At 38.7% G+C, this 23,248-nt stretch overlaps 11 protein-coding genes across 15 annotated transcripts; 7 read left to right on the top strand and 4 right to left on the bottom strand.

Moving 5' to 3' along the window:
- Nucleotides 1-2,081: 2,081 nt before the first annotated feature.
- LOC137582475 (uncharacterized) lies at nucleotides 2,082-2,897 on the top strand. The gene is made up of 2 exons (XM_068297043.1): nucleotides 2,082-2,350; nucleotides 2,555-2,897. Exons 1-2 carry the CDS (start codon nucleotides 2,082-2,084, stop codon nucleotides 2,895-2,897), a joined length of 612 nt encoding a protein of 203 aa, XP_068153144.1.
- A 16-nt stretch (nucleotides 2,898-2,913) lies between these two features.
- Nucleotides 2,914-4,574, bottom strand: Trmt61 (tRNA methyltransferase 61). Its single transcript, XM_068297041.1, has 3 exons — nucleotides 4,212-4,574; nucleotides 3,699-4,157; nucleotides 2,914-3,251 (listed from the first exon to the last, which is right to left on the bottom strand). The coding sequence occupies exons 1-3, from the start codon at nucleotides 4,378-4,380 to the stop codon at nucleotides 2,935-2,937; spliced, it is 945 nt and encodes a 314-aa protein (XP_068153142.1). The 5' UTR covers nucleotides 4,381-4,574; the 3' UTR covers nucleotides 2,914-2,934.
- Nucleotides 4,575-4,733: 159 nt separating this feature from the next.
- RpL34a (Ribosomal protein L34a) lies at nucleotides 4,734-5,595 on the top strand. Its single transcript, XM_068296933.1, has 3 exons — nucleotides 4,734-4,813; nucleotides 4,928-4,999; nucleotides 5,067-5,595. The coding sequence occupies exons 2-3, from the start codon at nucleotides 4,935-4,937 to the stop codon at nucleotides 5,497-5,499; spliced, it is 498 nt and encodes a 165-aa protein (XP_068153034.1). The 5' UTR covers nucleotides 4,734-4,813; nucleotides 4,928-4,934; the 3' UTR covers nucleotides 5,500-5,595.
- A 225-nt stretch (nucleotides 5,596-5,820) lies between these two features.
- Tcs6 (Threonyl-carbamoyl synthesis 6) lies at nucleotides 5,821-6,289 on the top strand. The gene is made up of 2 exons (XM_068296935.1): nucleotides 5,821-5,970; nucleotides 6,028-6,289. The coding sequence occupies exons 1-2, from the start codon at nucleotides 5,939-5,941 to the stop codon at nucleotides 6,287-6,289; spliced, it is 294 nt and encodes a 97-aa protein (XP_068153036.1). The 5' UTR covers nucleotides 5,821-5,938.
- PIG-P (phosphatidylinositol glycan anchor biosynthesis class P) lies at nucleotides 6,255-6,823 on the top strand. The gene has a single exon (XM_068296934.1). The coding sequence runs from the start codon at nucleotides 6,255-6,257 to the stop codon at nucleotides 6,729-6,731; it is 477 nt and encodes a 158-aa protein (XP_068153035.1). The 3' UTR covers nucleotides 6,732-6,823.
- Nucleotides 6,822-7,524, bottom strand: LOC137582403 (pre-rRNA-processing protein TSR2 homolog). Its single transcript, XM_068296932.1, has 2 exons — nucleotides 7,366-7,524; nucleotides 6,822-7,304 (listed from the first exon to the last, which is right to left on the bottom strand). The coding sequence occupies exons 1-2, from the start codon at nucleotides 7,498-7,500 to the stop codon at nucleotides 6,843-6,845; spliced, it is 597 nt and encodes a 198-aa protein (XP_068153033.1). The 5' UTR covers nucleotides 7,501-7,524; the 3' UTR covers nucleotides 6,822-6,842.
- Nucleotides 7,525-7,769: 245 nt separating this feature from the next.
- Sld5 (DNA replication complex GINS protein Sld5) lies at nucleotides 7,770-8,696 on the top strand. The gene is made up of 3 exons (XM_068296931.1): nucleotides 7,770-7,956; nucleotides 8,027-8,480; nucleotides 8,551-8,696. Exons 1-3 carry the CDS (start codon nucleotides 7,837-7,839, stop codon nucleotides 8,670-8,672), a joined length of 696 nt encoding a protein of 231 aa, XP_068153032.1. The 5' UTR covers nucleotides 7,770-7,836; the 3' UTR covers nucleotides 8,673-8,696.
- Nucleotides 8,697-9,012: 316 nt separating this feature from the next.
- Cmpk (cytidine/uridine monophosphate kinase Dak1) lies at nucleotides 9,013-10,061 on the top strand. The gene has a single exon (XM_068296630.1). The coding sequence runs from the start codon at nucleotides 9,140-9,142 to the stop codon at nucleotides 9,866-9,868; it is 729 nt and encodes a 242-aa protein (XP_068152731.1). The 5' UTR covers nucleotides 9,013-9,139; the 3' UTR covers nucleotides 9,869-10,061.
- A 623-nt stretch (nucleotides 10,062-10,684) lies between these two features.
- Nucleotides 10,685-11,946, bottom strand: Vps2 (vacuolar protein sorting 2). Its single transcript, XM_068296818.1, has 2 exons — nucleotides 11,538-11,946; nucleotides 10,685-11,472 (listed from the first exon to the last, which is right to left on the bottom strand). Exons 1-2 carry the CDS (start codon nucleotides 11,848-11,850, stop codon nucleotides 11,021-11,023), a joined length of 765 nt encoding a protein of 254 aa, XP_068152919.1. The 5' UTR covers nucleotides 11,851-11,946; the 3' UTR covers nucleotides 10,685-11,020.
- Nucleotides 11,947-12,260: 314 nt separating this feature from the next.
- Nucleotides 12,261-15,040, top strand: Exo84 (exocyst 84). Its single transcript, XM_068295927.1, has 6 exons — nucleotides 12,261-12,536; nucleotides 12,602-12,757; nucleotides 12,823-13,171; nucleotides 13,237-14,033; nucleotides 14,090-14,619; nucleotides 14,686-15,040. Exons 1-6 carry the CDS (start codon nucleotides 12,497-12,499, stop codon nucleotides 14,869-14,871), a joined length of 2,058 nt encoding a protein of 685 aa, XP_068152028.1. The 5' UTR covers nucleotides 12,261-12,496; the 3' UTR covers nucleotides 14,872-15,040.
- gro (groucho) lies at nucleotides 14,902-23,209 on the bottom strand. 5 transcript variants are annotated; one of them, XM_068295921.1, is made up of 13 exons: nucleotides 23,071-23,209; nucleotides 21,431-21,862; nucleotides 21,205-21,299; nucleotides 20,083-20,146; nucleotides 19,839-20,021; nucleotides 19,064-19,261; nucleotides 18,897-18,995; nucleotides 18,533-18,589; nucleotides 18,181-18,357; nucleotides 17,837-18,117; nucleotides 17,101-17,774; nucleotides 16,837-17,036; nucleotides 14,902-16,406 (listed from the first exon to the last, which is right to left on the bottom strand). In XM_068295921.1, the coding sequence occupies exons 2-13, from the start codon at nucleotides 21,464-21,466 to the stop codon at nucleotides 16,299-16,301; spliced, it is 2,172 nt and encodes a 723-aa protein (XP_068152022.1). In that variant the 5' UTR covers nucleotides 21,467-21,862; nucleotides 23,071-23,209; the 3' UTR covers nucleotides 14,902-16,298. The 5 variants fall into 5 exon arrangements, with proteins under 5 accessions (XP_068152022.1, XP_068152024.1, XP_068152023.1 ...); XM_068295923.1 differs by lacking the exon at nucleotides 23,071-23,209 and adding an exon at nucleotides 22,865-23,053; XM_068295922.1 differs by lacking the exon at nucleotides 23,071-23,209 and adding an exon at nucleotides 22,685-22,858.
- Nucleotides 23,210-23,248: the final 39 nt, after the last annotated feature.

The following is a 23,248-nucleotide window of genomic DNA, read 5'->3' on the forward strand; positions in this document are numbered from 1 at the left end:
TTTAAGAAATCTTCCCTTGAAATGTTTCTTTCACCAATCTTCAAAGTAAAATCAACTTTTACTTAACTTTTTTTACATTTTCTTAAACGATTTTAAAGTTTTTCAATTTAATATACTTGGATTTATTGCAGTGTATTTGAAGATTCACCAAAACCGAGACCAAAAGCAATGCTTAACCTCGCTCTTAGAGCTATCAACATTTGTGGGTCTCACTAAAGGTGAGAAATTGTCTACATATATAGCCAGAAGGGGCTAACAAGTTGCTGCCCCTCCAGCACGCACACACACACACATCTACATACGTCAATTACATGGCATTTTATAAATAATATTTTCAATCAAAAATTATCATTATTTTCTATATAAAAAAGTAACATAAAAACCAAAAAGCAGATACTTATGCATAAAATAAGCAGGTGTTTTGCGAACAAGTCAACAAGTTGGCCCAGACACGTTACTCTTGGCCATAACAGGAAAATGGTGAAAATCTTAATAGTAAAGCAGTTAAATCAATGGGATGAGAGTTTCCCCACCTCCGTTCCACCGTTCCCGTGCCTGTCCAGGTATTTGTGTGTTTCTTAGCTAAATTCGTTACAGTTGTCCGATCAGCTAACAAGATAATTTTTTTTTTTCTTTTTTTTTTTGGGGTTTCTATAGACAAATACAAATAATAAACGTAGCTGTGATAAGCAACACGTTGCTCAGTATCAAATTACAGATCTTCCAATTAACTGACCAATAAGCGGCATGGCCTTTAAAAACATTCGATAATAGTGCCAACTCACGCCCCCCAAAAACAAAAAAAGAAGAAAATAGTAGTACATAGTAGTAGGTAGATTGGTACGTGAGTAGGTAGGTGGGCAGAGTAGGGGGCGGCCAGCAACATGTTGCTGCAACAATAACAATGGTTAAGCATTTTGTAAGCATCGCATCAATGGGGGGCTAATAAACTTCAACTAATCTTCAAGCTGAGAAAAATTGCCCAGGGATCATCTTTAACAAACATAATATTTGACATGACAGTGATAGGTCGATGGAAAAATAAAATGAGAAACATTAAAACGTTTAAAATCATAAGTTTACGTCTTATTTGGTTTTCTATTTGAATAGTTTATGTTGTTGGGTAAATGTCCTTTTTAAATTTTGAGTTCGAGTCCAACAAGTTTTGCAAGAAATTATGAGATGAATCGAAAATCATTCAAAAAATGGCTCATTCAGAGCAAACCCTTTGTAAAGGTCACGCTGAGGTCTGTCTTCAATCTTTCATGGCTTTCTAAAATATCTTTCTTTTCTGTGCATTGAAATATGAGTTCAACTCCCACTTGAAATCAATCAAAATGCAAATGCAAATACAAAATGATATATAGAGAATTGTATATGTATATATACATATGGTCTAAACAAGTATTTAGAACGGCAGCAACAAGTTGGCAGAAGTTTTTTCTCCTTTTGCTTAGTTGACATATGAACAAGAGGGGCAAATGGGGTAAGAGGCATTTGCCTGATATGCAAGAAGAAAGGAACATTTGCCGCCACACCACATCAGCAAGTTGAAGAGTTGCAAGTTAAGTTAAAGCGGCTACTACACAGAAAGAACCTGGCGATTGGAATTGCGACCGGGACCTAACAAGCAGCAGATCCAGCAGCAGCAGCAACAACAGCAGCTGAAGATGCATTGAAGAATTATGTAACTAACTGCAGCGGCAACTGGACCTGAGCCACAAATTTGCAAGTCAAGTCACTCGCAAGATGTCACTCTGTTTTGGCGGATAGACAAGCCTTTTTGGACAGCTGAGCAAAGCGACCGCCGCCGCCGCCGTTGCCATTGAACTTAATCTGAGCATGATAGTGCAATATTTGTTGAGTGTCCCACAGGCAACCTGCCGCAGTTTGCCGCTAACAATCCGCCCCCCTCGCCACTCTGTCTCTCTCTCTCACTCCCACTGGATCCTGTTGTCCTGGCAAGGTTGTTATGGAGGCAAAAATTAAATTGTTTGTTTCGTGTTGTAAACATATGTTTGGCAGAAAGGGGAAGAACTTTTTTAAAATGCGTTCATTCGTTTCAATTTGCTTACCCAAAGATGATCTCACGACGCGACAAATTGCTGCAACAACCTTGGGAGGATATGCGTTATGCCCACCATCGACAGAAGGTAATGTCTGCCCGTCCGGCCATCGATATGAACACACCACGTCATCATGAGCACGTCCAACGCAAGTGGAAGAAACAGCAAAACGAAAGGGAACGTCAACAGCAAATTGAAAGGGAAAACTTGCGTTTACTCCAGAAATTGGGTGACATTATGAGGACCAAACGTATCAATAATCTTTGGCTCGAACCGCGTCCCAAGTGAGTTGCAAATAAACATTATTTTCCTCTATCTCTCTACCTCTCTGAGGTTTCTGCTAAAGGCTTTGGCAGACTTTGCTTAATTTTAGTCAATTTGATGCATTAAGAGATCAAAATCTCATAATTATTAATGATTATTTGTTCCTATGTCGAAACGGACTAGTTTAAGTTATCCATTTCTCATTTTGTGGTTTTTATTTTTAGTTTCCTAAATCGCGAGAAGCTCTTCCCATGTCGTCCTTACTCGAGTCTGCCGCAAGTTGTCACCATTTATGGCAACCAACCGCCAGGACCTTTGATCTATGGGATGTTGCCCAAGCCGACGGTTGTTGGCCGTTGTCCCACCTGCAATGGCAATCCGGAACGCACTGAAGTGGCCATACCCGAACAACGTATTCCCTGGGCACCAGCACGCAAATCCTCGAACCGTAAGACTCAATCATCGAAGATCAAACAACGTTGCTATCATTGTGGCAATGTTAAGACCAATGAACGTAAATATTTCGACCATGAGCATGATGATTATTCGTTTTCATTTGATGAATGATATTTTCGAAAGAGAGTAAATTTATGAAATCGATTTTTTATTTGGGTATATTGGGAGGCAGTGTGGCAAAGGTGAGAAAACCTGTGTGACCGGGCAGGATCTGAGGATTACTTGAGGTTAGATACTTTTTCGATTCTTTGTTGGCTTTATTATCCTCATTGATTGTTGGCGTCTCGCTGGTTTTGGGTGATTTAAGAAACTCCAAGTCAATGACAGGCACGGTACGTGTTTTAACCACGTTCTCCTGTTGCAACACCTCCATGGAGCAGATTTCATTGAATCCCAATTTGGTTAGTTCTTGAATGCAACGTTGTGACTGCTCAATGCAGGGTGAAAACGAACAAAAGCGACCGCCTGCAAAGAAAAATAAAAGAAAAACAACCAATAGTTATATGTATATGTAGAAATGTGCAACTAAATCTGCTTAAGAGTTTCTCCAATTGGAAATTATAAACGCTTCTTTCTAACAATTGCAAGTTGCATTTCCACTAATGAGTGACAAAGTTGCTCAAGCAAGAGCAGCAACAACAACAGCATCCAGCGTCCTGCCTTGGCCACATCAGATGTCAAAATCAGGCTCATTCAATGTCAAGCTCAATGAAATGGCAGCCGCTGACTGACTGACTGACTTGCTGACTGACCGCTACGCTTGGGACTTCAATGGCAACAGGATCTTACCATGCCACTGACTGAAAAGGGCGCTGACAACTTGTTGCCTGACTACGTTCGATCTGTCTGTCTCTATCTTTCGCTTTTTCTCTCTCTCTCTCTCTCACTTCCCCTTTTATCATCCTCACTTACCCGACAACTTTAACGCCTTAAAGGCATGCGGCACTGCCAAATCTGGTGAAGGTAAATCCAAAAAGATGGCATCCGCAACACCATCCAACTCGCTGGTGAAACCCAAATTACACACATCCCTATGATAAACGGTCACAAAATCAGCCAGACCATGCCTTTTGAATTCCTCCCGCGCTTGATCGGCTCGTGCTTCATGGAAATCAAACGTATGCAGGTGTCCAGTGGGTTTTAAAGCACGCAGAAAATAATGCGATAACGATCCAGAGCCGGTGCCCGACTCAATGACTACAGCACCAGGACGAACTTCCAACTGATGCAGGATCATACTAATATCGGGTGTATAGATGATTTGTGTGCGATGTGGTAGAGTTTGTGTCCACAATTCGGGATTGGGTTGTAAGACATAAGCCCAGCCCTTAGAAAGCTCAACACGACTGCCATATTCGACGCCAATGATACCTTAAATGTGAAGGGTATTTAGTCGTTGGTAAGAAAAATATATTTTGAACATACTTTCCACTTTTAACGATCCATACGAAGTCTGGAATATGTTAGCTATCGTTTCGCCCTTCTTGTTGACTATCGTAGGCACTGCCTCAATGGCATGCATGGAATTCACACTTAAATAGAGTATAACAACATCGCCCTGCTCTATATGGGTTTTTGGTTTTAAAAAACTCATTGTGGTGTATCCAATTGCACCTCGTCTTTACAAATGATTTTTTCTCTGTTTTCAACGATCTGCTCACGGATATTCCTTTATATAGATTTAATAAGTATGCGGAGATTAATTGCACTATTGTTTTATTTAATTAATAATTTTTTGTTCAATTTTATTTCACCGGCGTGGAGAGACAACACACTATATATAGTGTGGTACAATTCTTCATTAAATACTGAATAAAACGCGGGAACTACCAACACCACCAATCAGCTGCTTCAATTGGAAATTAACCAACACTGCCACAAAATAGTGGGAAAGTACGGTTAGTGTGACCAGGTATTTTATTTTTCTAGTATTTTTCTGGGAACTTCTAGTATTTTTACGACTGAAAGTCCTACGGTCACCCTGTTTGTCTCTCTTCCGTTTCCTTTTCCCGTTTATTGAGTTGAGAGTAAGTACGAAAATATTTTTGTTAGGCATCTCAGTTGGAAGTTCCGCAATTTTAACCAAAATGTTTATTTATCTGTTTATAAAAAACCTCTCAATCATTTGAAATGGACTAAAGCCGCAAAATGGTTCAACGCTTGACTTTGAGAAGACGTCTGTCGTACAACACCCGGTCTAACAGGAGGCGCATGTGAGTATATGTAAAATTATCAGTTGCATCTTGAATGGAATTATTATTAGTTTATTGTTCCGAACAGTGTCCGCACTCCTGGCGGCCGTCTGGTCTACCAGTACGTGAAGAAGAACAAGACCGTCCCTCGTTGCGGTCAGTGCAAGGAGAAGCTTAAGGGAATCACCCCCACCAGGCCAAGCGAGCGTCCCCGCCTGTCCAAGCGCCACAAGACCGTCTCCCGCACATACGGTGGTGTCCTGTGCCATGGCTGCCTACGTGAGCGTATTGTTCGCGCTTTTCTCATTGAGGAGCAAAAGATTGTCAAGGCCCTGAAGAGCCAGCGCGAAGCTTTGGTGAAACCTGTCAAGCCCGTCAAGAAGGTTGTGGAAAAGAAGCCCGCCTCTAAGACTGGTGCTGCCAAAAAGACTGTTGGCAAAACTACCGGCAAAACTGGAGTAAAAACTGCCGGTGGCAAGAAACCCGCACCCAAAGGTGGCGTCTCCAAAGCCAAGAAGTGAATGAGAATTATTGTTTCAGACCTTTAAGCAATTTTTGTAATAAAGAAAACTACTAAAATCTATTAAATTAAAATAAATAATAGATTCAAGCTTGAACTACTAAAAAGGTAGATTTACAATTAGGTTTAGTTATAGCGTCAACCTAGTTCCAATTAATGCTCATAACTGCAGTTCCGATTTTAACAGCAAGAATCCTTTTGAGCTTATACATATATTAAAATTAATTACTATAACATATTAAATTTCCAAAAGGTCTAACACCTGTCTTGCACTCTTTCAAAAAAAGTGTTGCAACATTCAAATTGTTGAAATCAGCTGAAAAGGCTGAAATAAAAGCCAAAACAAACTGATTTGGTTAGTGTTGAAAAATACGGTAAATACTAGAGTACAATCGCCAGAAATTGCAAAAAAGTAAATTGCGGTAGCAAGCTGTCTTAAAATGCCTGAAGTTCTCCAAAAACTTAATGAATCGTAAGTAAATTTATTCATAAAAATAGTTGAGTGTAAAGATTTAATTTCAATCACCAGAACAATACGAGTGCCTTTTGAAACACCCCGCTTAGCCGAGATTGCTTACCGCGTGCTTAAAGTTGACCAGGAGCCTCGCCGCAATTTTGTGAAAAAGACATTGAGCCTGGACCAAGACAGCCTTGTGGTCCATTTTGAAGCGGATCAAGTAAAAAACTTACGCACAGCCATCACATCGTTCTTTGAGTGCTTGCTATTGTGTCAGGACACGATAAAACAATTTGACAATGCCGGAACACAGCCCGGCACCAACTCCGCATAGAGCCATCTACGGATTCGCCTTTTACCTGTTATTTACAGTCCTATTTATTGTCTATGTGGCTTGGGCGTTTATACCCTTGGAGTTGGGTTTGCATTCCTATTTGCCAGATAAATATTTTGCAGTGTTTATTCCTTTCCTAATTTTGGTATTTGCCTGGTTCTTCGCTTTTCTGATTTATCCGGCCATAAATCTATCACTGACAGTCAATGTAGATTCAATAGCATCGATAGTCGATCCAAAACTTGTGTTACCTAAGGGTGAAGAGTTTTCTGACTGGTCACAATTAAAACAACACAAAGAGAAATCGATTAAGTCAAAAATTAGCAAGGACCCAATTAATTGTAATCTATGTGGAACCATACACAAGCCCATAGATCGTCCACCTATAGCTCCATTAAGATTCATGGATTTACGTGATGTAAATAAAGCTTATTATCATTAAAATTTGTATGGTTTCGCTGCACTCTTCGAGAATTGCAAATCGTTGGGCCAGAGCCCAAGTGACCAAATATAATTAAATAAGTTGCACCGCTACGTTTTAGTTGTTTTTTTTTTATTTTCTTCGCACTGTCGTCCAACCGTCTTCGGGTTCGACAAATTCATCAGCCTGTTTCTTACGGGCTTGTGAGCGGGTCATCATGCGGGAACTGCCTGCTGCTTCCTCATCATCATCACTTTCGGCCATTTCCATATCATCACCGTCCTCGTCCATTTCCTCATCTGAAGAGGAATCTCCCTCGATGGGCGTATAGGTGATTTTAACGTCTGGACGAAGCCAATCTCGACCCGGTGGTAATTTACTCAATTCTAATTCAATCTGTGGATATTTATCCTCTACAGCCAATTGCTTATAGCGTAAAAGATTGCGACAGATCTCAGGTATGGAATTGTCATCACACAGAGTATTAAATTCTTGATCCATTAGCTCTTCTATAACCTCCTGCAGTTCGCCTTGCGTTATATTTTCATTACCGATGCAATATTGATACGTATAGTCCATAATTTGAATGGCCACCTTTGGGATGGGAGGATTAAGGTTAGAAATATCTGAGAATTCCCTGCTCATATGGACTCACCTGCTGTCCATTACGTCCACCCATGCCATGTTCAACGGCTAGACGAAGATCTTGCCAATTGTTGAAGATTTTCTCAACAATTAGGCGAAAATTCTTTTGGAACTCGGTTTGTTGTTGTTGCGCGGTGCCTGCCATTGCATGTGCTACGAAATAAGCTAGAGATGAGCGATATTTTGAACAACAGTGACCCGTCACAGTTTTTTTAGTCACATGAAATTCACAACAATTACATTCGTTAATAAAATTGTTGACTTTACGAACAAATCTGTAATTCTATCTACAAGAATATTACTAGTTATATCATAGATTTTGAACTGCTTCTCAAAAATAACGCTTTTGACAAAAACTATGGTCAGCAAGAGCAGTTTCTTTGGAACAGTGTTGTAAAAGCGAAAACCTGTTGCTACCAGCTGATCATTTTTGTTTGTTTGCGCCAAAAAACATTTTTATTTAGTAAACAAAAAGAGAACTATGTCTGACACTGAAACTCCGGCAGAGCTTAATCTCAGCACAGAACCAGACTTGGCTCAAGCGGTTGAGGAAGAGGAGGAGGAGGATGATGATGATATGGAACAAATTACAGCACAAAAGGTGAATAAGTTTGCTTAAGTAATACTCGAGTTGTGAAAAACCATATGAGTTTTTTTTATTATTTTTTAAGGTGCTGGAAATCCTTGAAACTGCGTGGATTAACGAAACGAATGCCCCCGAGCTTCTTCAGCACCAATCAGACATGTTGGAACTAATGATCTCACAGGTATCTCATATGGAGGAGCAAATGCGAGATTTGGATAAAAATGATTTTCGAGCCGTTGTGCACAGCATGGAATTGGAGCGTATACGTTATATTATGGCCAGCTATCTCAGATGTCGCTTGCACAAAATTGAAACCTTTACTCAATATATAATCAATCAGGATGCTGCCAGAGAACCGGATGATAAACGACTTTCGCCGGAAGAAGCAAAATTTGCCCAAGAGCTCTCTCAGAATGTGGATGAATATTTCCACAAGGTGGCCACCCAATACATGCCCAATCAGCAACGCGGTGAGGCCGAGCAAAGAATTATAACACCAAATTTAATGAGCCATGTTTTTCTGAAGGCAAATGTTGCAGGTAAGTACAGGAAAATTGCCATATTTGATGGTAGTTTGATTGAAACTTTTCTTTTCTTTTTATTTATTAGTGCCTGCTGTAATAGTTGGTGTGGATGATGAGGAAGTGGACTTGGCTCCAGGCTCTCAACATATTATACCTTATCAATTGGTGGCCGACTTGATCCAGACAAATAAAGCACAATTGATTTAGAAAATAAATGAGCTATTTATACTACGATGCCTTTCGAATTTGCCGCCTGTTGCTGCACTGTGGTTTGACATCAGACAAGAAAGATTTGAAATTAGGCGAATGACCATTTAGGTTTAAAACAATTTTAATAATGATTTTATGTAGGAACAGTAAAATCACTTTGTAAGCCCTTATATCATCGATTCTTTGTACTTTAGAGAATAGAGAAAGCGAATAGAAACCCCGCTTCAAGACCAGCGGTATCTTTATTCGGCATTTAACCCACTGTACTCGCCACACAATTAACAGCTGTTATTGAGAAAAAAGAAATGTTAACAAATAACTGAACCTGTTGGAAAACTAACAGAGTCCGCCAAAAGAAAAAACGCGCATGTCTTCTTTCGCGTTAGCAGAGTGTTAACATTTTCAATTTGTTGTCTTTTTCTTTGGGCTTATTTGAAAATAATACTTTTATACCTCGCATTTGGATGTGGCGGGCTATTACGCGAGTGGCCGTGAACCTACCCGTACCCGTAACGCTGACGCAGCAGTTGCAACGACAACATTCCACGAACCTCCACCTACTACAGAAATTTATCTACACCAACAAAGTTGGCGGCGTAATCATGTCCAGCGAAACACCAAAGGTCGTTTTTGTTTTGGGTGGTCCAGGAGCGGGGAAAGGAACACAATGCTCCAAAATTGTTGATCGATTTCAATTCACTCATTTATCAGCTGGCGATTTACTGCGAGAAGAACGCTCGCGTGAGGGCTCCGAGTTTGGTTCGCTAATTGAGGATTACATACGTAATGGAAAAATTGTGCCCGTTGAGGTCACGTGTTCTTTGCTGGAGAATGCCATGAAAAACTCTGGCAAAACGCGTTTCCTTATTGATGGTTTTCCGCGAAATCAGGACAATTTGGATGGCTGGAATCGGCAAATGGGCGGCAAAGCTGATATGCAGTTTGTTTTATTCTTCGATTGCAGTGAAGATGTTTGCGTCCAGCGGTGTCTGGGACGTGGCCAGAGTGGTTCAGGCCGGTCTGACGACAACATGGAGAGCCTTAAGAAGCGCATTCAAACATACAACAATGACTCATTGCCAATTATCAAGCACTTTAAAAATGATGGAAAGGTGCAGACCATTGATGCCAGCCCCGATGCCGACAAGGTGTTTAGTGAAGTGGAACGTGTGTTCGTGGCTAGTGGCTTTTAAGAGCAACTACTCTGAGTCTCTCTTAGTGCATGATTGGTTTATAGTCCCGATTCCACATTTGTGGATCGATTTGTGTGTGCGTATGCGTAGCAAGGGATTCCCTTCAATCCTAGAAAATTATGGCATAATTCTTATCTTAACTGTTCTTATCTATCCAATTTTAAATATACGCTTGTTATGATATTAAAAAACTTATGTTTTTTGTCGCTAATTACTCAACAAGTGAACTGAGAGAGCAAGTATATTCCATTAACTTAAAGATCTCTTTTAAATTTCTTTCAGGTGTCTGTAAATGAGTTTTAGGTCAACAAAAGGTTAAAACAAGTGCCACAACAGCAAATAAAATTTACTACTCTTTGTGATAAATAAATGTTAGAGTTAAGCAACTTGATGACGCGTATTCGGAATTGTTAGAATATTATTTTCTTGCTGTAGCTTTTAGAGCTTTTCTTGGTAATGGAACTTTTTCTGTCAAATATTTTTTCATTATTTACTATATATTATTTAGTATCAAAGAGACCTACATTATATAGTTCAACGTTCTACAAGCTATATAAATCTCTAGAATATGTTTTAGTATCAAAGAGATCTACATTATTTTGTTCAACGATCTACAAAGTATGTATAAAAATCTAGAAAAATGTTTATAAGAACAATCTTGTTCTAAGAAAAGTCTCCAATTTCCAAAGCGAATTTGCTTTAATACTCATTAAAACAAGTGTTAAAAATTATTTGGGCTCAATGTTAAATAAGCTTTGAAGCCATTTTGGCTTAACTTAAAAACATTTTCAAGTATCCTTTAAATATAAAATCTCATTTCAAGAATAAGCACTAAAGAAAATCAATTTATAATGCATATTTTGGAACACAGTTACAATTTTTAAAAGTATTATACCTGAAATTTAAGTTAATTTTCTAATTACAAACGATTTTCGACGATATGGAAAAAGGAAACACAAGCCTTCTGTGTAAATTTAATAACATTTGCGGCACTAGCATTTACATATAAAGTATGGTGGACTTGCAAAAACCGCTGAATCGTAATTCCTTAGGGGTTTGCCAACGGAACGGGTGTATGGGTGGATATATATATATGTATATAAGTATAAAATGTGATTTGGGAAACGGCAGGCAGATAGCAATTGTTAATTACTAATCCTTGCGTAGTTTATCCAAACGGGCTTGCAAGTCGGCATCCGCATCTGACATTGGTGAGTTGGTGCCGCTGCCACCGGAGCCCCCAGCTCCAGCATTGCCACCGCCACCACCGCCTCCCCCACCGGCGCCACCAGCACCACCGGCAGCCACAGCAGCAGGAGTTTTGACTGCTCCAGCTCCACCTGCAACCGAAAGTGAACCCGAGGCAGAAGGCAGATCACCAAGTTGTTCGCCCAACTGTAAGCCAAGCTCATCTAGAACCTGTGAGACAACAGCATCAGTCTCTTCCTCATCGCCTTCATCTTCCATCGCATCGTCGATGACGTCGTTGATCATCTCCTCCTTCATGTCCATTATTTCTGATTGCTTTTCGAAATCTTGCAAGATTTTCTGGATTTGTGGGAGATTCAATTGTCGATTCATATTCTGCATGGCCTTGGTCACACCTGTAAGGAAATAGATAATAGCATGAATCAGCTGACAGCCCACCACAATCATTCGATTGACGCACCTTTCATTGCCTGTGCCATTGTGTTTTGAGATTTGAGCGTCTGGATTTTCAGTGATACCGCCTGGATATTTGCTTTCATTAACATGAATTTCTTGGCATAGCGACGCGTTCGCACAAGATCCTTGGCCATGATCTTCACCGCATCCATTTGTCCCTCCTTGGCCATCTTTTTGATGTCGGCAATGATTTTCTTCTCCTGCTGTTCCATCTTCATGCGCTCACGATCCAAATCCCTCATTGCCTTGTTGAGTGCCCGCTGATTCTTGCGGAGCATCTCATCTGGGCTTATTTTCTTGCCAAAAAGCCAATCCATCTTAATCACTTATACGAATAAAAATAAAAAATCTAATTCAATTCTGAAACGGAGAAGGAGGAATTACTCATCCGACACAACAAAACAAATAAGTGCATGGTTAATCAATTTAAGGTCACTCTAGTTGGGTGTTGTATTAGAAAATTTGAAAACTGTGAATGGCATCAATAGTGACGTCATTAAATACAGAAGTGTAACCAGAAATGGGAATGCCTTGCAGGCTTGTGGTTTTCTAAAGCGCCTTTAAAAGAAAAACAATTCTATTTCCAAATAGTTTTCTCACGGATTTTTTCACTTAAGATCTATGGACTTAAATTCTTAATTAATTGAAGTCTTGAAAGGCATATCTTTACATTAAGAAACTTGCTATTAACGTTTCGCTGCGATTGTGTTTTAGTGTTGAGTAACAATACATAAAAGCAGCTGATCGCAAGTGCTGCAAAATTTCTTGGGCGAAGCTTGACCCAAGTTGGAGGTGTAGAAAAAACCACAAAACTAAAAAAATATAAGTCAAACGCAAAAATACAGCTTTTAAAACATATTACAAACCGACCACTGACCCTGCTTAGGTCAAAATATACGTAACTAATCTCTAAATAACAATTCCAAATACAGTTGGCGAGTAGCTTAGGACCAATCGCTGAAAATGAAAGAGTTTGATGACTTTAACTTTAGCGTTGAGAAATGTAAGTTACATATATACTATTATATTTTGTAAATATTGTATTTAACTTGATTCCCTTGATTTAAGATACCAAGGAGCTGACGCGGGAATGTGTGGGTGGCAGCGACCTGCAGCAACGGAAGAAGGAAATCGAAGCTTACAATGAACAAACCTCAGCCACTCTCAAACAAACATGCAAAAAGAACTATATGGAATTCATACAAACGGCCAAAGAGATATCCCGTGAGCATGGGAATGAAAATAAGAGAAAACGCCCCTTTATTTTAATTATTTATTCTTTTATTCAGATCTTGAGTCGGAAATGTATCAATTATCGCATATTCTCATCGAGCAACGAAATATTCTGGCCTCTATGACAGATGGAAAAACAGCAACTCAACTCAAAGCTGATAGTACAGAGGTCGATAGCAGTAGTGGGGCAACAGCTGGAGGAGGAGGAGATGATTTGGAGAATAGTCATGCCACACGTGCGGTTAAAGAAATGGTCCAGGGATTCAATGGCAATCTGGAGGGCAAGACATTTCTCAATGAAGGGGCACTGATCGAGCTCGATGGCAATGATTACCGGCCCATACAGCGAGTCTTTTTCTTTTTGTTTAACGATGTGCTTATTGTGTGCAAAGTTAAGCATGATAAGTAAGTGGCAATCGAATCCATCTAGTTTGGTTTCTCAAATTTATTTAATTTCTAAACTCTCTCAGACGCTTGGACTTTCTCACCGAATATGACCCCAAGAAGATAGCTGTCATTAATATTAAAGATTTGGATGGCGTTAAGAATGCTATAAATATAATAACACCGGATGGTTCAAAAATCTATCAGAGTATTACAGCAGCCGGCAAAACCGAATGGATTGAGAAACTGGAAGAGGCCTTTCGTTTTGATCAGCAGAAGAAATCTAAGAAAGGTCAAGCACCACAGCCACCGAATCGTGCCAAAGGAGCGGCAAATCAACAGCAAGCTAAATCAACATCAACCACCCCAGAAAAACAGGCATCCATATCACCGCAGCACACAGAACCGAAATCTTTGGAGGATGAGACACCAGAGTGGCTAGGCACAGCCAGTGAAGAAATTCAGACATTGGTGGCTCAACGTCATTTCGAAGATGCCCAGGCTTTAATTAAACGTACTCAGGACTTCTTTTTGACTGCAAATCGCAAAAAATTGCCACAAGCAGCCAATATTGAAAGCAAAGTGAAACAACAAGAGATTAAATTGATTAATGTCCTACTCAAAGAGTTGTCCAATAGTCATAATCGTAATTTACAAATTGCCTTAAGGGCTGCCAAGCGGCCATTAAAGATACTTGTGGAAATGGGAAGATATCGCCAGGCGAGCTCCACACTGTTAAAAGTGTGTGCAGTAAGCCTTCGTGTGGCCCAGCGAGAGGCTCGTCGAAATAATGCAGAAATCTCCGAGCTATTCTTTTGTGATCTAACGCAAGTGGCTTGTGATTTTCTAGCTGCCTTCGAGCAGCAACCGGCATGTGTTAGTGGTAAGTATTTATTTAAAATCATAAGTTCTTCACGTTATTACTTCATTTTTTGTCAGCTCTTGTCGTCTGGTGCAATGCCGAATTACAATATTTTGCCAGTCAATTGATCAAGCACTATCTTACAAAGGGTACTACCCTGGAGGCGGTGGCCAAGTGTGTGGAGCGAGTACGCAAGCCTTCGACTAAACTTACTGAAATAGGCTTGGATATCAGTTATCATTTGGAGGGATTATTGCGAACCACATTGGAATCATTGATTGAAGAGTCTCGGCAACGACTTTTAGATTCGGTGGGACGCACCGAAGAGATATGGCAACCATATAATTTGCAAACCAAAACGAATTTAAAACGTCTTCTCCTCGAATTAGATGCACTGGGCATCGATGTGCGTGGCCAGGCGACGGGAGACACTTGGTTGAATTTAACCCAATCCACAGTGGTATTTATAAGACATTTTCTGCAACTAACGGAGCATTGTGCATGCTTGGCCAAATGTGAGACACTAGTGCAAAAATTGGAGTATTTGTTAAGGGATCTGTTTCTGGCCCAGCACTCCTTAAAACCGCCCAGTGACATGGCCGTAGATGTAAGACATCAACTTAACTAGATAGAACAAAAAAATGAGGTTGATAATATATAATTTTCATTTCAGCCCAATTTCGTGATGAAAAACAAAATCTTTCTGGTGGACAACCTGTTGCCCATTGCCATTGACAAGTTCAGACAGATCTCTGGACGGCAATGTGAAAATTTAAGGGAATTACATACAAAACTCTCACGAAAGCAGGGTGCCCCATTGCCGCGACAGCGAAGCGTCTATACCACAGATGTTTTCTAGACTAAATTAATTGTCCGTTTTTTGCATTACTTTCGATTACATATAATTTTTTATTTTTTTTCGTTTGTTTGCTTCAATTATTTATAATATAATTATATACATATATAACCACAATAATAATAATAATATTTTGTAAAATTAAAAATCGAAGCGTGTGTGCTGCACTCTATCAATTTTTCCTTTTGTTTTCGCTCTCCTATATTATAATATATATAGTTCTATATATATACGTACATATATATATATAAATCTAAACTCTAAACAAGTTGTTGCTGTTCCGTTTGTTTTGTGTTTTACTTTTAGCTGGGTGTATTGTTTTTTTTTTTTATTATTATTTGTTAGAACATAGGATTTTACAGTTGAATTGAGAAAAAAATTGTTTAATCTTTTTCTGTTTTTTTCTATTTCTTATTTTTTTACACACATTTTTCAAAAAAAGCTGCGAGAGTGTTTATGTGTGTGATTTTCTTGTTTTTCCTCTTTCTTTTTTTTTTTTAATGTAAAAACTCTTAACTAAAATCCTTACTAATTATATTCATTTATATTTATATATATATATATATATCTATATATATATTTCTTGCATGGTTTTCATATTTGTTTTGTTTTGTGTATTTTGGGTGTGTGTGACAAGGTGATAGTAGGAGTTCAAGGAAGGAAGAAAAGAGGCAGAAAGGAAGTCCCTTAATATTTGTTTAAACAAAATTTGATAACTTAAAATATAGCTTGATGGTTGAACAGTGTATTATCGAATAAGGACTTTCACATTACACAAAATCGGAAAAAACTAACTGATCTGATCTGACCTGACTGAGCTCATCGGATCCGATCAGACCTCTCATTGCATAATCTCTCAAAACGCTCCTGCAATATGACTAATCCATGCATGGAATCGTTATTCATTTAGGTGAAACGATACTAAAATAGGTAACGACGACTGTGTTTTCTTTCCATTTTTATTCTTCTTCGCTTTCTCTTTGTCGCCGTCTTCTTTCGCGTGTGTCTCTGTGCTTTACTTAACCGTTTTATGCTCTTCACATCTGTTTTATTTTCTTTTTATTTTTCCTTTTTTTTTTGTGTTCAACTTTTGTTTCTGTTTCTGGTTTTATTGGACTTAACTTAAGCTTAGTAGCTACAATTACTCTTAATATTTAGTTTTCGTTTTTTTTTTTTTTTGTTTGTGTTGTTTTTATATATATATGTATATTAGAATTTTCTTTCTTTGCTTAGCTTTTCTGCAGGGTTGTTGTTGTTGGCTGTTGCTGGTTTTAGCTGCCCGCTATTTTGCAGTTGTTATTAATTATATTTGCATGATTCCTTTTTCTTCTTCTCCTACAACTCATTCCTTTTGTTGTGTTGTGTTGTAATAAAAACCTATATGCACTTATTACAAAATGAAAAAATCTGCTTTGTGTGTTGTTGGGATTTTAATAAATAACTTCATAGACAGTAGCCTTCTTATCGCCCGAACCCGTCACTATATATTTATCGTCAGTTGATATGTCGCAGCTAAGTACGGATGATGTTTCCTTTGACTGCAAATTAAATAGAATATTTTGTATTATCGATTTAAAGAATAAAGTAAATTAGTTATAGGTTTGAGAACTCCATCTGGCAAAATCTAATTTGTTTCAAAATAAACTGCTAAATGAAGATATTGTGAAAACAAAAAATTAGGAATTATAATTCAGCAAACTAATTGTAAGCTAATTTTGGTAAAAAAAAATTCAAACTCTGCTCTCGTAGTATCTTTAAATATACTGGGGAAACTATCAGAAGAATTTTTATCATAATTAAAAGACTAAAAAACTATACAATACAATTGATATTGTTATAACTTAAAACTAGCGTTCTCGTTCTTATCTTTTTATAGATGAGAAATTAAGTTAAGAGCTTTATGCTTCTTTTAATCTTAATTTCCTTTTGAATTTCTGGAGATTGGTTTAATTTTATGACTCTGCTTACCTGGAATATGCTGGCACCGTATGGTGTTCGCCATGCGTTAAGCAGGTTATCTTTGCCGGTGGAAACAAACCATTTGCCGCAGGCAGCAAAGCGTAGCGACAGGACACAGCTCTCATGCAAGTGCAGTTGATATTTGTCCGGTTTCGATGCATGCAATACTTCCACATGGGAGTTCTCCATGCCCACGGCCAGCCAGTCACCTAAACGATAGAGGCAAGAATTGAAAATCTTAGGAAAAACTATGTTTAAAATTATATCACCCACCTGTGGGACAATAGCCTAGCGAGAATATTTGAGAACTGAAGTCGTGTTGTTGCAGTTGGCGACCCTCGCGTAGATCCCATGATCGCACTGTGTTATCGAGTCCACCCGTCCATAAACGAGAGCCATCCGGACTGATGTCAATGCATGATGCACCATCCGTATGACCCTGGAACTGACGCACCAGTATCTCATTGTGCAGATCCCAGACGGCAATGTTGCCATCACTGCAGCATGAGAAGCACACCTTCGAGTCAGGACTAATAGCCAGGGCATAGCAGGCGGGCGCCGCTGAGGTTAGTTCGGCCTTGATACGGGGCGTGGGGCTTGCCAAATCCCAAATGGATAGATTTGATGCCTCGCCACCAACAATTAGGGTACGTCCATCAGGCAGTAGCTTCACCGAGCGTATATAATTATCGCGCTGCAGGCAATCCAATTGACTGACAGGATTCTTATTACCCGGCTGTGAGATATCCCAGACTTTCACGCAACCCTTGCCACCCGTATAAACGTATTTTGTTGGATTTGAAATGGTCACGGCACAAACGACTTCACCATGCGATAGCGTATTGATTTGACGGGCATGTCTGGGTATCCCAACACCAACTAATGCATCTGGCGGGAAGGGCACCGGTTGCAAGCTGCCCTCACCGTTCATATGGAAAGAGTAAGCACTGCGGCGAAAGGGAAAATGATTATTATATTGAAAATTTGTTAATTTGGCACTTGAACTTACGGCTTTCCACCAGTCAGAGCCGAAGGATGTGGAATGCCATTTGTTCGCACATGTGCATGCGGATCATACGGCATTGGCGGCGGTCGACCATAGGCAGGATCCGACGGCGGACGTTGATAGGGATCCGCGGGCCGTTGATACGCTGGACCTGGATAACCTGCTGGCCCTCCCGGCGGTCCACCTTGTGCCATCATTTGTTTAGGATTAACGCCCTGAGCTGGTGCGGCAGCATTGGGTGTCGGTGTGCGTGCCTTGGCACCCGGTGTGCCCGGTTTTTCCATCTAAAAAGATTACGAAATGTTAATCATTTTTAATACTTTTAATATATTTAAAGTATTGCTTACATCTTTTGTCTTGAGGCTGGGTGTGGAACGTGATGAACTAGAACCAGAGCGCGAGGGCGGACGTTCCTGTTTAATACCACTACTGCTGGGTTTATCCAAACGCTCGCCATTTAAGCTTTCTCGATCCCGAACCTCCATGGAGACATGTTCACCGTTGGGACGTGGAGAGTGGGATTCCTATTACAAACGACGCAACAAGAAGAACACAAGGAGAACAGAAGATATATATTAATTAAGAATGTTGATTTGGTTTGGTCTTTTTTTCTGGTGTTTTGTTTTAGAGTGTTTTTTTGTTTCTTTTTTTTTTTTTTGGGAAAGTTGCATTTTTTCAATGGGCCGACACTCAACTCACCATTTCATTTGCAACATCTACGACTAAATCTTGATCGCTTTTCTCGCCTTCATCCTCCTGGAAATAATTTTGAAAAAAACACAAACACAATATATATAAATATACAAAAATAAAATTATAATCACAATAAAATTAGCAATTAGCAGGCTTTTTTTTGTTTTGTTTTGATTTCAGGCTTAAACAACAACTACAACTATACTAATAATTTATGGTGAGTTGAGAGAGGCATTAGCTAAGTTAGCTAAATTATTGATTTTGGGATTAAAACAAATGATGAGTGATGATGATGATGATTATGAAGATGATGTTGATTATGAATGTATTTGATGGATGTTAGGAATAGTTGATTGATGGATATACTCACTTGCATCTTTTCTTCTTTTCGACGTTTCGAATCATTCTCAATGTCCAAAGGGGAACGCGTACGATATTTCTCACGATCGGCTGGTGAAACTGAATTGCGCTGCAATTAAACATAAATATTGAAAGTGATATATTTGAAACAATGTGAAAGACTTTTCTCAGACTTACCAAACGCTCTTCTGCTCCTGCTGGTCCTTCGAGGCCCGTTGGTTTTATATCCGGCCGATGATGTTCCGGTGGCGCTTTAAGCAAACCCTGTGGACCACCATGTGGCAATCCCATGGTGGCACCCAAGGCGCCAAAGGGATTTAGTGCACCCATAGGCTGGGGTGGACCGCCCGGCACTTGCTGAGCGTGAATTTGTTGCTGCAAATGAAAAGGCAAAACAGACAAACAAAAAGGATAATTGGTTAGTCATACTTAAGTCATTCAATTTAGTTTTAATTTATAATGTGTGCAAGCGAGAACAACAACAGCAACTGCAACAACAACAATGTTAATCGAAAACATTAACCATAATTATATTTTTTTTGCTTTGCTTTTTATGTAGTTTAATTGTGGGGCGGGCGTTCAGCATTGGCAACAAACATAGGCAAACAGAATGAACTGGCAAAAAAATATATTTTTGAAAACTTACTAAAAGTTGTTGTATTCCATGTTGCTGCTGGTGCTACACACACATACACACACACACAAACACACAGTTGTTGCGCAAGTTCGTCGATCAACAACAAAAAAGTTGGTTAACAAATCAAAGGGGAAGAAATAAAAACATAAATAATACATGATGTCTTAAATCAAGCGAGAAATGGAAACTTTTAATGGGAAAAACTTTCCATTTTCAGCTAAATCATAAGTTTTTAAATATGGCTCTTTTTTAATCCTTTCCAATTCTAATTCCGAATTATCATTTCAATCTTTTCAATTAATTAACTTAGCTTACCCCAATGATTAGATTCAGCTCTTGCATGGTAACCTGCTTCGCACGCTCCACCGCCTGCAGCACTTGTTGCTGATGATCGGCCTGTAGGAATGGAAGTAGCTGATTGATCAATGTATTTAAACGCTTGGCAATTTCCGTTTGTTTGTGCATCTCCACATTAAGGCCATAGGACATTTCATAGTACTACAAAGATCATAAAAGTGTTAATTGATTGGATAACTGATTTATAGTTTCAGTGATTTACCATAACATAATGGCGTTGCATTTCAGTTTTCTCATTCGCCAGTTTTTCGCACTCCAATTTGATGCTGAAATGAAAAAAATAACAATTCACAGAAAACGAGAAGATTAGTTTTTTTTTTCTTATATTTTTTTAGGGCAACGGAAACACCATCCGCCGCCCTGCTCCTGCTTGAGAGAGCAGGAGGAAGAGGCGCACACAAGAGCAGGTTAATCCTATCACAAGAGATCCCAGAGAGCATTAAGCATATGGCGCAAGTAAACCGGTTTTTTTTCTTCTTTTTTTTTTGCCTTTTGTTTTTGCCAAAACGCAGACGCAGCATCTTCACACACATACAAATAAACATACACACACACTTGTTTGTATGTGTGTGTTAAAGCTTGCGAATATCAATCTTGGTTTAGTTTTCCAAGAAGATTTTTAGAATCAAATTCTTGTTGAAACAAAATCTTAATCAACAATTTGATGTACTAAAAGCCTTTTTCGCTTATAATATGCCCTAATTAATTCTTAATTCTTTTTCAGTCTTGCAAATACATTTGAAAAGAATCGAAATAGAAGATATATAATTTTTTCATATAACTTCTAATAACTGTTATTATTTTACTATATAGATCTCTTACGTAATAGAAAAAAAGGCAATTTTGAACGTTTTGAATTTTAGTAACATTTAAAATTTCTTCAAATTAAACTTTGTTATTCGAATCTTAAGTAACATTATACAATTATTTACTGATTTTGATTTCTGCAGAGAACAAATCTAATAAAATTGCCTAATATTAATCCTGGGTACAACTTTGGATTGTAAAATATTTTGAATTTGAATTGAATATGTACTATTTCAATATTTGCTAACATATCAGTTACACTTAAAAGCCCTTTGGAAATGGGTTTTAAATACAAAATGCTAGAGATACATTAATTGAAGGATATAAAGGATTATTCGGAGTATGCAATCTCTATTAGTAAATCGAAAGTTTTGGCAAACTTCTAATCATTTTTAATTGAAAACTTAATGTTTCTCGTTTAATCGTTATTGCGGCTTGCCATGTGCATCAGCTGATTACTCTAATGTGACATCTCTCTTCCTTGTTTCTGTATTGAAGTCCATTTCCTGATACTTGCCTATGATTCTGGGCCTGTAGAAAATTGAACTCCTCTTTAATCCGTTCCAATGTGTCAGCAATGGTAAATTTGATTGGGCCCTGAGGTGGTGGTCCCTATAGTTGATTGGGAATCAAGAAGAAATGCAGAGAAAGAGAGATGGGGTGGTCAATTAGCATAAAACCAAAATGAATTGGTTGACATTAACATTTAGGTGTAGGTGTAGTTGTAAGAGGATGTTACTTACCCCGGCGGCAGGGTGACGCACCGGTGCGGGATACATTTTGTTTTTGTTGCTGCTGTGTCTATTTGTTGATGAGCCGCTTTTAAACAACAACAATATTTTGTTAAATAATTTCTAGATGCTTTCGGCGCTGCCTGTGTCTGGACCGTGCGGACCTCGTCCTCTGGTCAAATTGATTTGTTGTTACTGCTTTATTCCTTCTCACTTTCTCACTTGCTTCAATATTATTCTCGTGTATCAGCGGCAGCAGCAGCGTGTGGGTTTTATTTTTAATATGCTTAATAATAATTTCTGTTGGTTTTTGACTTTTTTCTTATTATTTTATTGATGTCCCCGGATTTGGTGAACCTGGTCTCCGCATACCATCAACCCGGAACTTAGATAACTTCCAGATTTTCCATATTGTGGCGGTATTGCATTTTATTGTGCCGTATCCTATGGGGAAAGTGAATTTTATCATAATTTTAGTTAATTTTGATTTCTTTTTCTTTTCTTTTCATTATATTTTGCACCATTTTTTTCGATACGTAGAATTATTATACGCACACACACATACACTCACATACGGAGAGACACACGCACGTACTACACAGCAATGGCTGTGCCAACGAGTACACACATACACAGAGAGACATTGGAGTATGAGTGTGAGTGTTTACCGCCGAAAAATCAAGCGCACAGTTGCATGTGCCTTGGCAAAAAAGGCAATTTCGGTTACGCAAAAATGCACAGATAACTTTGCTTGAACTTTACAATTCTTGATTTATTTCATTTAGATTATTTTTAAGAATAGGATAAGGGCGGTCTTAATACTTGAATCATAATTGTTCGAAAACTAAAGCACGCCTCTGCACAAACAATATTCCCACATATACAGACAGACTGCAATTAACTAGAGTTGCCATTTTCACACACACTTTAAATGATAATCATTGAAGCAATTATCTAGCATGATTGGTTATCACAATTTTAATTGTTGCAACAATGTAATAAACTTTATTAATTGAGTATTGCAAAACATTTTCTGCCACAATTATTCGGATATTATTTAAGATTTTGTTTGAGGCGGCAACTCTGCTCATAGAAGTAGCAAAAGGCGCACGCACCTCCCAAAAGCAGCGAGTATCTCACACACGTACACACACATGCATACACTTATTTCCCCTCACACCGACACAAGAACCAACACAGCAGCAGCAGCGCAAAAGGAAAAAATTTTTGTATAAAAAATAAACAAAAGCAATTAAAAAAGAATACCAATTTCTTTTCAGTTCTTTTGCCAATATTGCGTAGGTCGAAATTCGTTCATTTTTTAATTGCCGCCCTTCGAGCGGTTAACCCGCACGCGCCACAGACTTGCGAAAACACTTTTCAAGAGTTTGCGAAAATTTTTTGTTAATTTTTTTTCTTAATTTTTTGTCTTCTTCCAAAACTGACCAAACCGACGACCGTCCTACACTCGTTCGCTGCTTCTTGTGTTGTATGTATGTGTTTGGCGGCGCTCTCTTTTGCACTCTCACGCGCACTCGCTGGCTCACTCACGCTCGCGGCTTGTAAATGGCGTTCTCGTCTATAATTTTTCGCATTTAAGCAATTTGCATTTTTCTCGTTTGCTATTCACATTGATTTTTGTCAATTATTACTTTGTAGATGTTGTTGACGCGATTCCACCGTGTTTTATTTTCGCTAAGAGGAACCGTGGCGTATTTTTTAAAATAATTTTAAGCCGGCGAAACGGCACAATTTGTTGTTATTGTGGTTAGTTAATCGATTATGGTAACACCGATGTTTCCCGTCTCTAACAATGCTATCGATAACGTA

This window comes from Drosophila tropicalis, unplaced genomic scaffold (genome assembly GCF_018151085.1).
Source record: "Drosophila tropicalis isolate 14030-0801.00 unplaced genomic scaffold, ASM1815108v1 contig_859, whole genome shotgun sequence".
NCBI lineage: Eukaryota > Metazoa > Arthropoda > Insecta > Diptera > Drosophilidae > Drosophila > Drosophila tropicalis.

Excerpts from the sequence above, each read along its gene's own strand:
- LOC137582475 (XM_068297043.1), top strand. The coding sequence starts at position 2,082 with ATGATCTCACGACGCGACAAATTGCTGCAACAACCTTGGGAGGATATG. Across the intron at positions 2,351-2,554 it reads TGGCTCGAACCGCGTCCCAA|TTTCCTAAATCGCGAGAAGC; the intron begins GTGAGTTGCAAA and ends TTTTATTTTTAG.
- Tcs6 (XM_068296935.1), top strand. The coding sequence starts at position 5,939 with ATGCCTGAAGTTCTCCAAAAACTTAATGAATC. Across the intron at positions 5,971-6,027 it reads CTCCAAAAACTTAATGAATC|AACAATACGAGTGCCTTTTG; the intron begins GTAAGTAAATTT and ends TTCAATCACCAG.
- Vps2 (XM_068296818.1), bottom strand. The coding sequence starts at position 11,850 with ATGGATTGGCTTTTTGGCAAGAAAATAAGCCCAGATGAGATGCTCCGC. Across the intron at positions 11,473-11,537 it reads AATGGCACAGGCAATGAAAG|GTGTGACCAAGGCCATGCAG; the intron begins GTGCGTCAATCG and ends ATTTCCTTACAG.
- PIG-P (XM_068296934.1), top strand. The coding sequence starts at position 6,255 with ATGCCGGAACACAGCCCGGCACCAACTCCGCATAGAGCCATCTACGGA.
- Cmpk (XM_068296630.1), top strand. The coding sequence starts at position 9,140 with ATGTGGCGGGCTATTACGCGAGTGGCCGTGAACCTACCCGTACCCGTA.
- Exo84 (XM_068295927.1), top strand. The coding sequence starts at position 12,497 with ATGAAAGAGTTTGATGACTTTAACTTTAGCGTTGAGAAAT. Across the intron at positions 12,758-12,822 it reads AACGGCCAAAGAGATATCCC|ATCTTGAGTCGGAAATGTAT; the intron begins GTGAGCATGGGA and ends TCTTTTATTCAG. Across the intron at positions 14,620-14,685 it reads CCAGTGACATGGCCGTAGAT|CCCAATTTCGTGATGAAAAA; the intron begins GTAAGACATCAA and ends TTTTCATTTCAG.
- Sld5 (XM_068296931.1), top strand. The coding sequence starts at position 7,837 with ATGTCTGACACTGAAACTCCGGCAGAGCTTAATCTCAGCACAGAACCA. Across the intron at positions 7,957-8,026 it reads AACAAATTACAGCACAAAAG|GTGCTGGAAATCCTTGAAAC; the intron begins GTGAATAAGTTT and ends TTATTTTTTAAG. Across the intron at positions 8,481-8,550 it reads TCTGAAGGCAAATGTTGCAG|TGCCTGCTGTAATAGTTGGT; the intron begins GTAAGTACAGGA and ends TTTATTTATTAG.
- Trmt61 (XM_068297041.1), bottom strand. The coding sequence starts at position 4,380 with ATGAGTTTTTTAAAACCAAAAACCCATATAGAGCAGGGCGATGTTGTT. Across the intron at positions 4,158-4,211 it reads TGGATCGTTAAAAGTGGAAA|GTATCATTGGCGTCGAATAT; the intron begins GTATGTTCAAAA and ends TTCACATTTAAG. Across the intron at positions 3,252-3,698 it reads TAAGGCGTTAAAGTTGTCGG|GCGGTCGCTTTTGTTCGTTT; the intron begins GTAAGTGAGGAT and ends TTTTCTTTGCAG.
- gro (XM_068295921.1), bottom strand. The coding sequence starts at position 21,466 with ATGTATCCCGCACCGGTGCGTCACCCTGCCGCCGGG. Across the intron at positions 18,358-18,532 it reads TAGATGTTGCAAATGAAATG|GAATCCCACTCTCCACGTCC; the intron begins GTGAGTTGAGTG and ends CGTTTGTAATAG. Across the intron at positions 16,407-16,836 it reads ACGGTGCCAGCATATTCCAG|TCAAAGGAAACATCATCCGT; the intron begins GTAAGCAGAGTC and ends TTTAATTTGCAG.
- LOC137582403 (XM_068296932.1), bottom strand. The coding sequence starts at position 7,500 with ATGGCAGGCACCGCGCAACAACAACAAACCGAGTTCCAAAAGAATTTT. Across the intron at positions 7,305-7,365 it reads GTGGACGTAATGGACAGCAG|GTGGCCATTCAAATTATGGA; the intron begins GTGAGTCCATAT and ends CCCATCCCAAAG.
- RpL34a (XM_068296933.1), top strand. The coding sequence starts at position 4,935 with ATGGTTCAACGCTTGACTTTGAGAAGACGTCTGTCGTACAACACCCGG. Across the intron at positions 5,000-5,066 it reads CGGTCTAACAGGAGGCGCAT|TGTCCGCACTCCTGGCGGCC; the intron begins GTGAGTATATGT and ends TGTTCCGAACAG.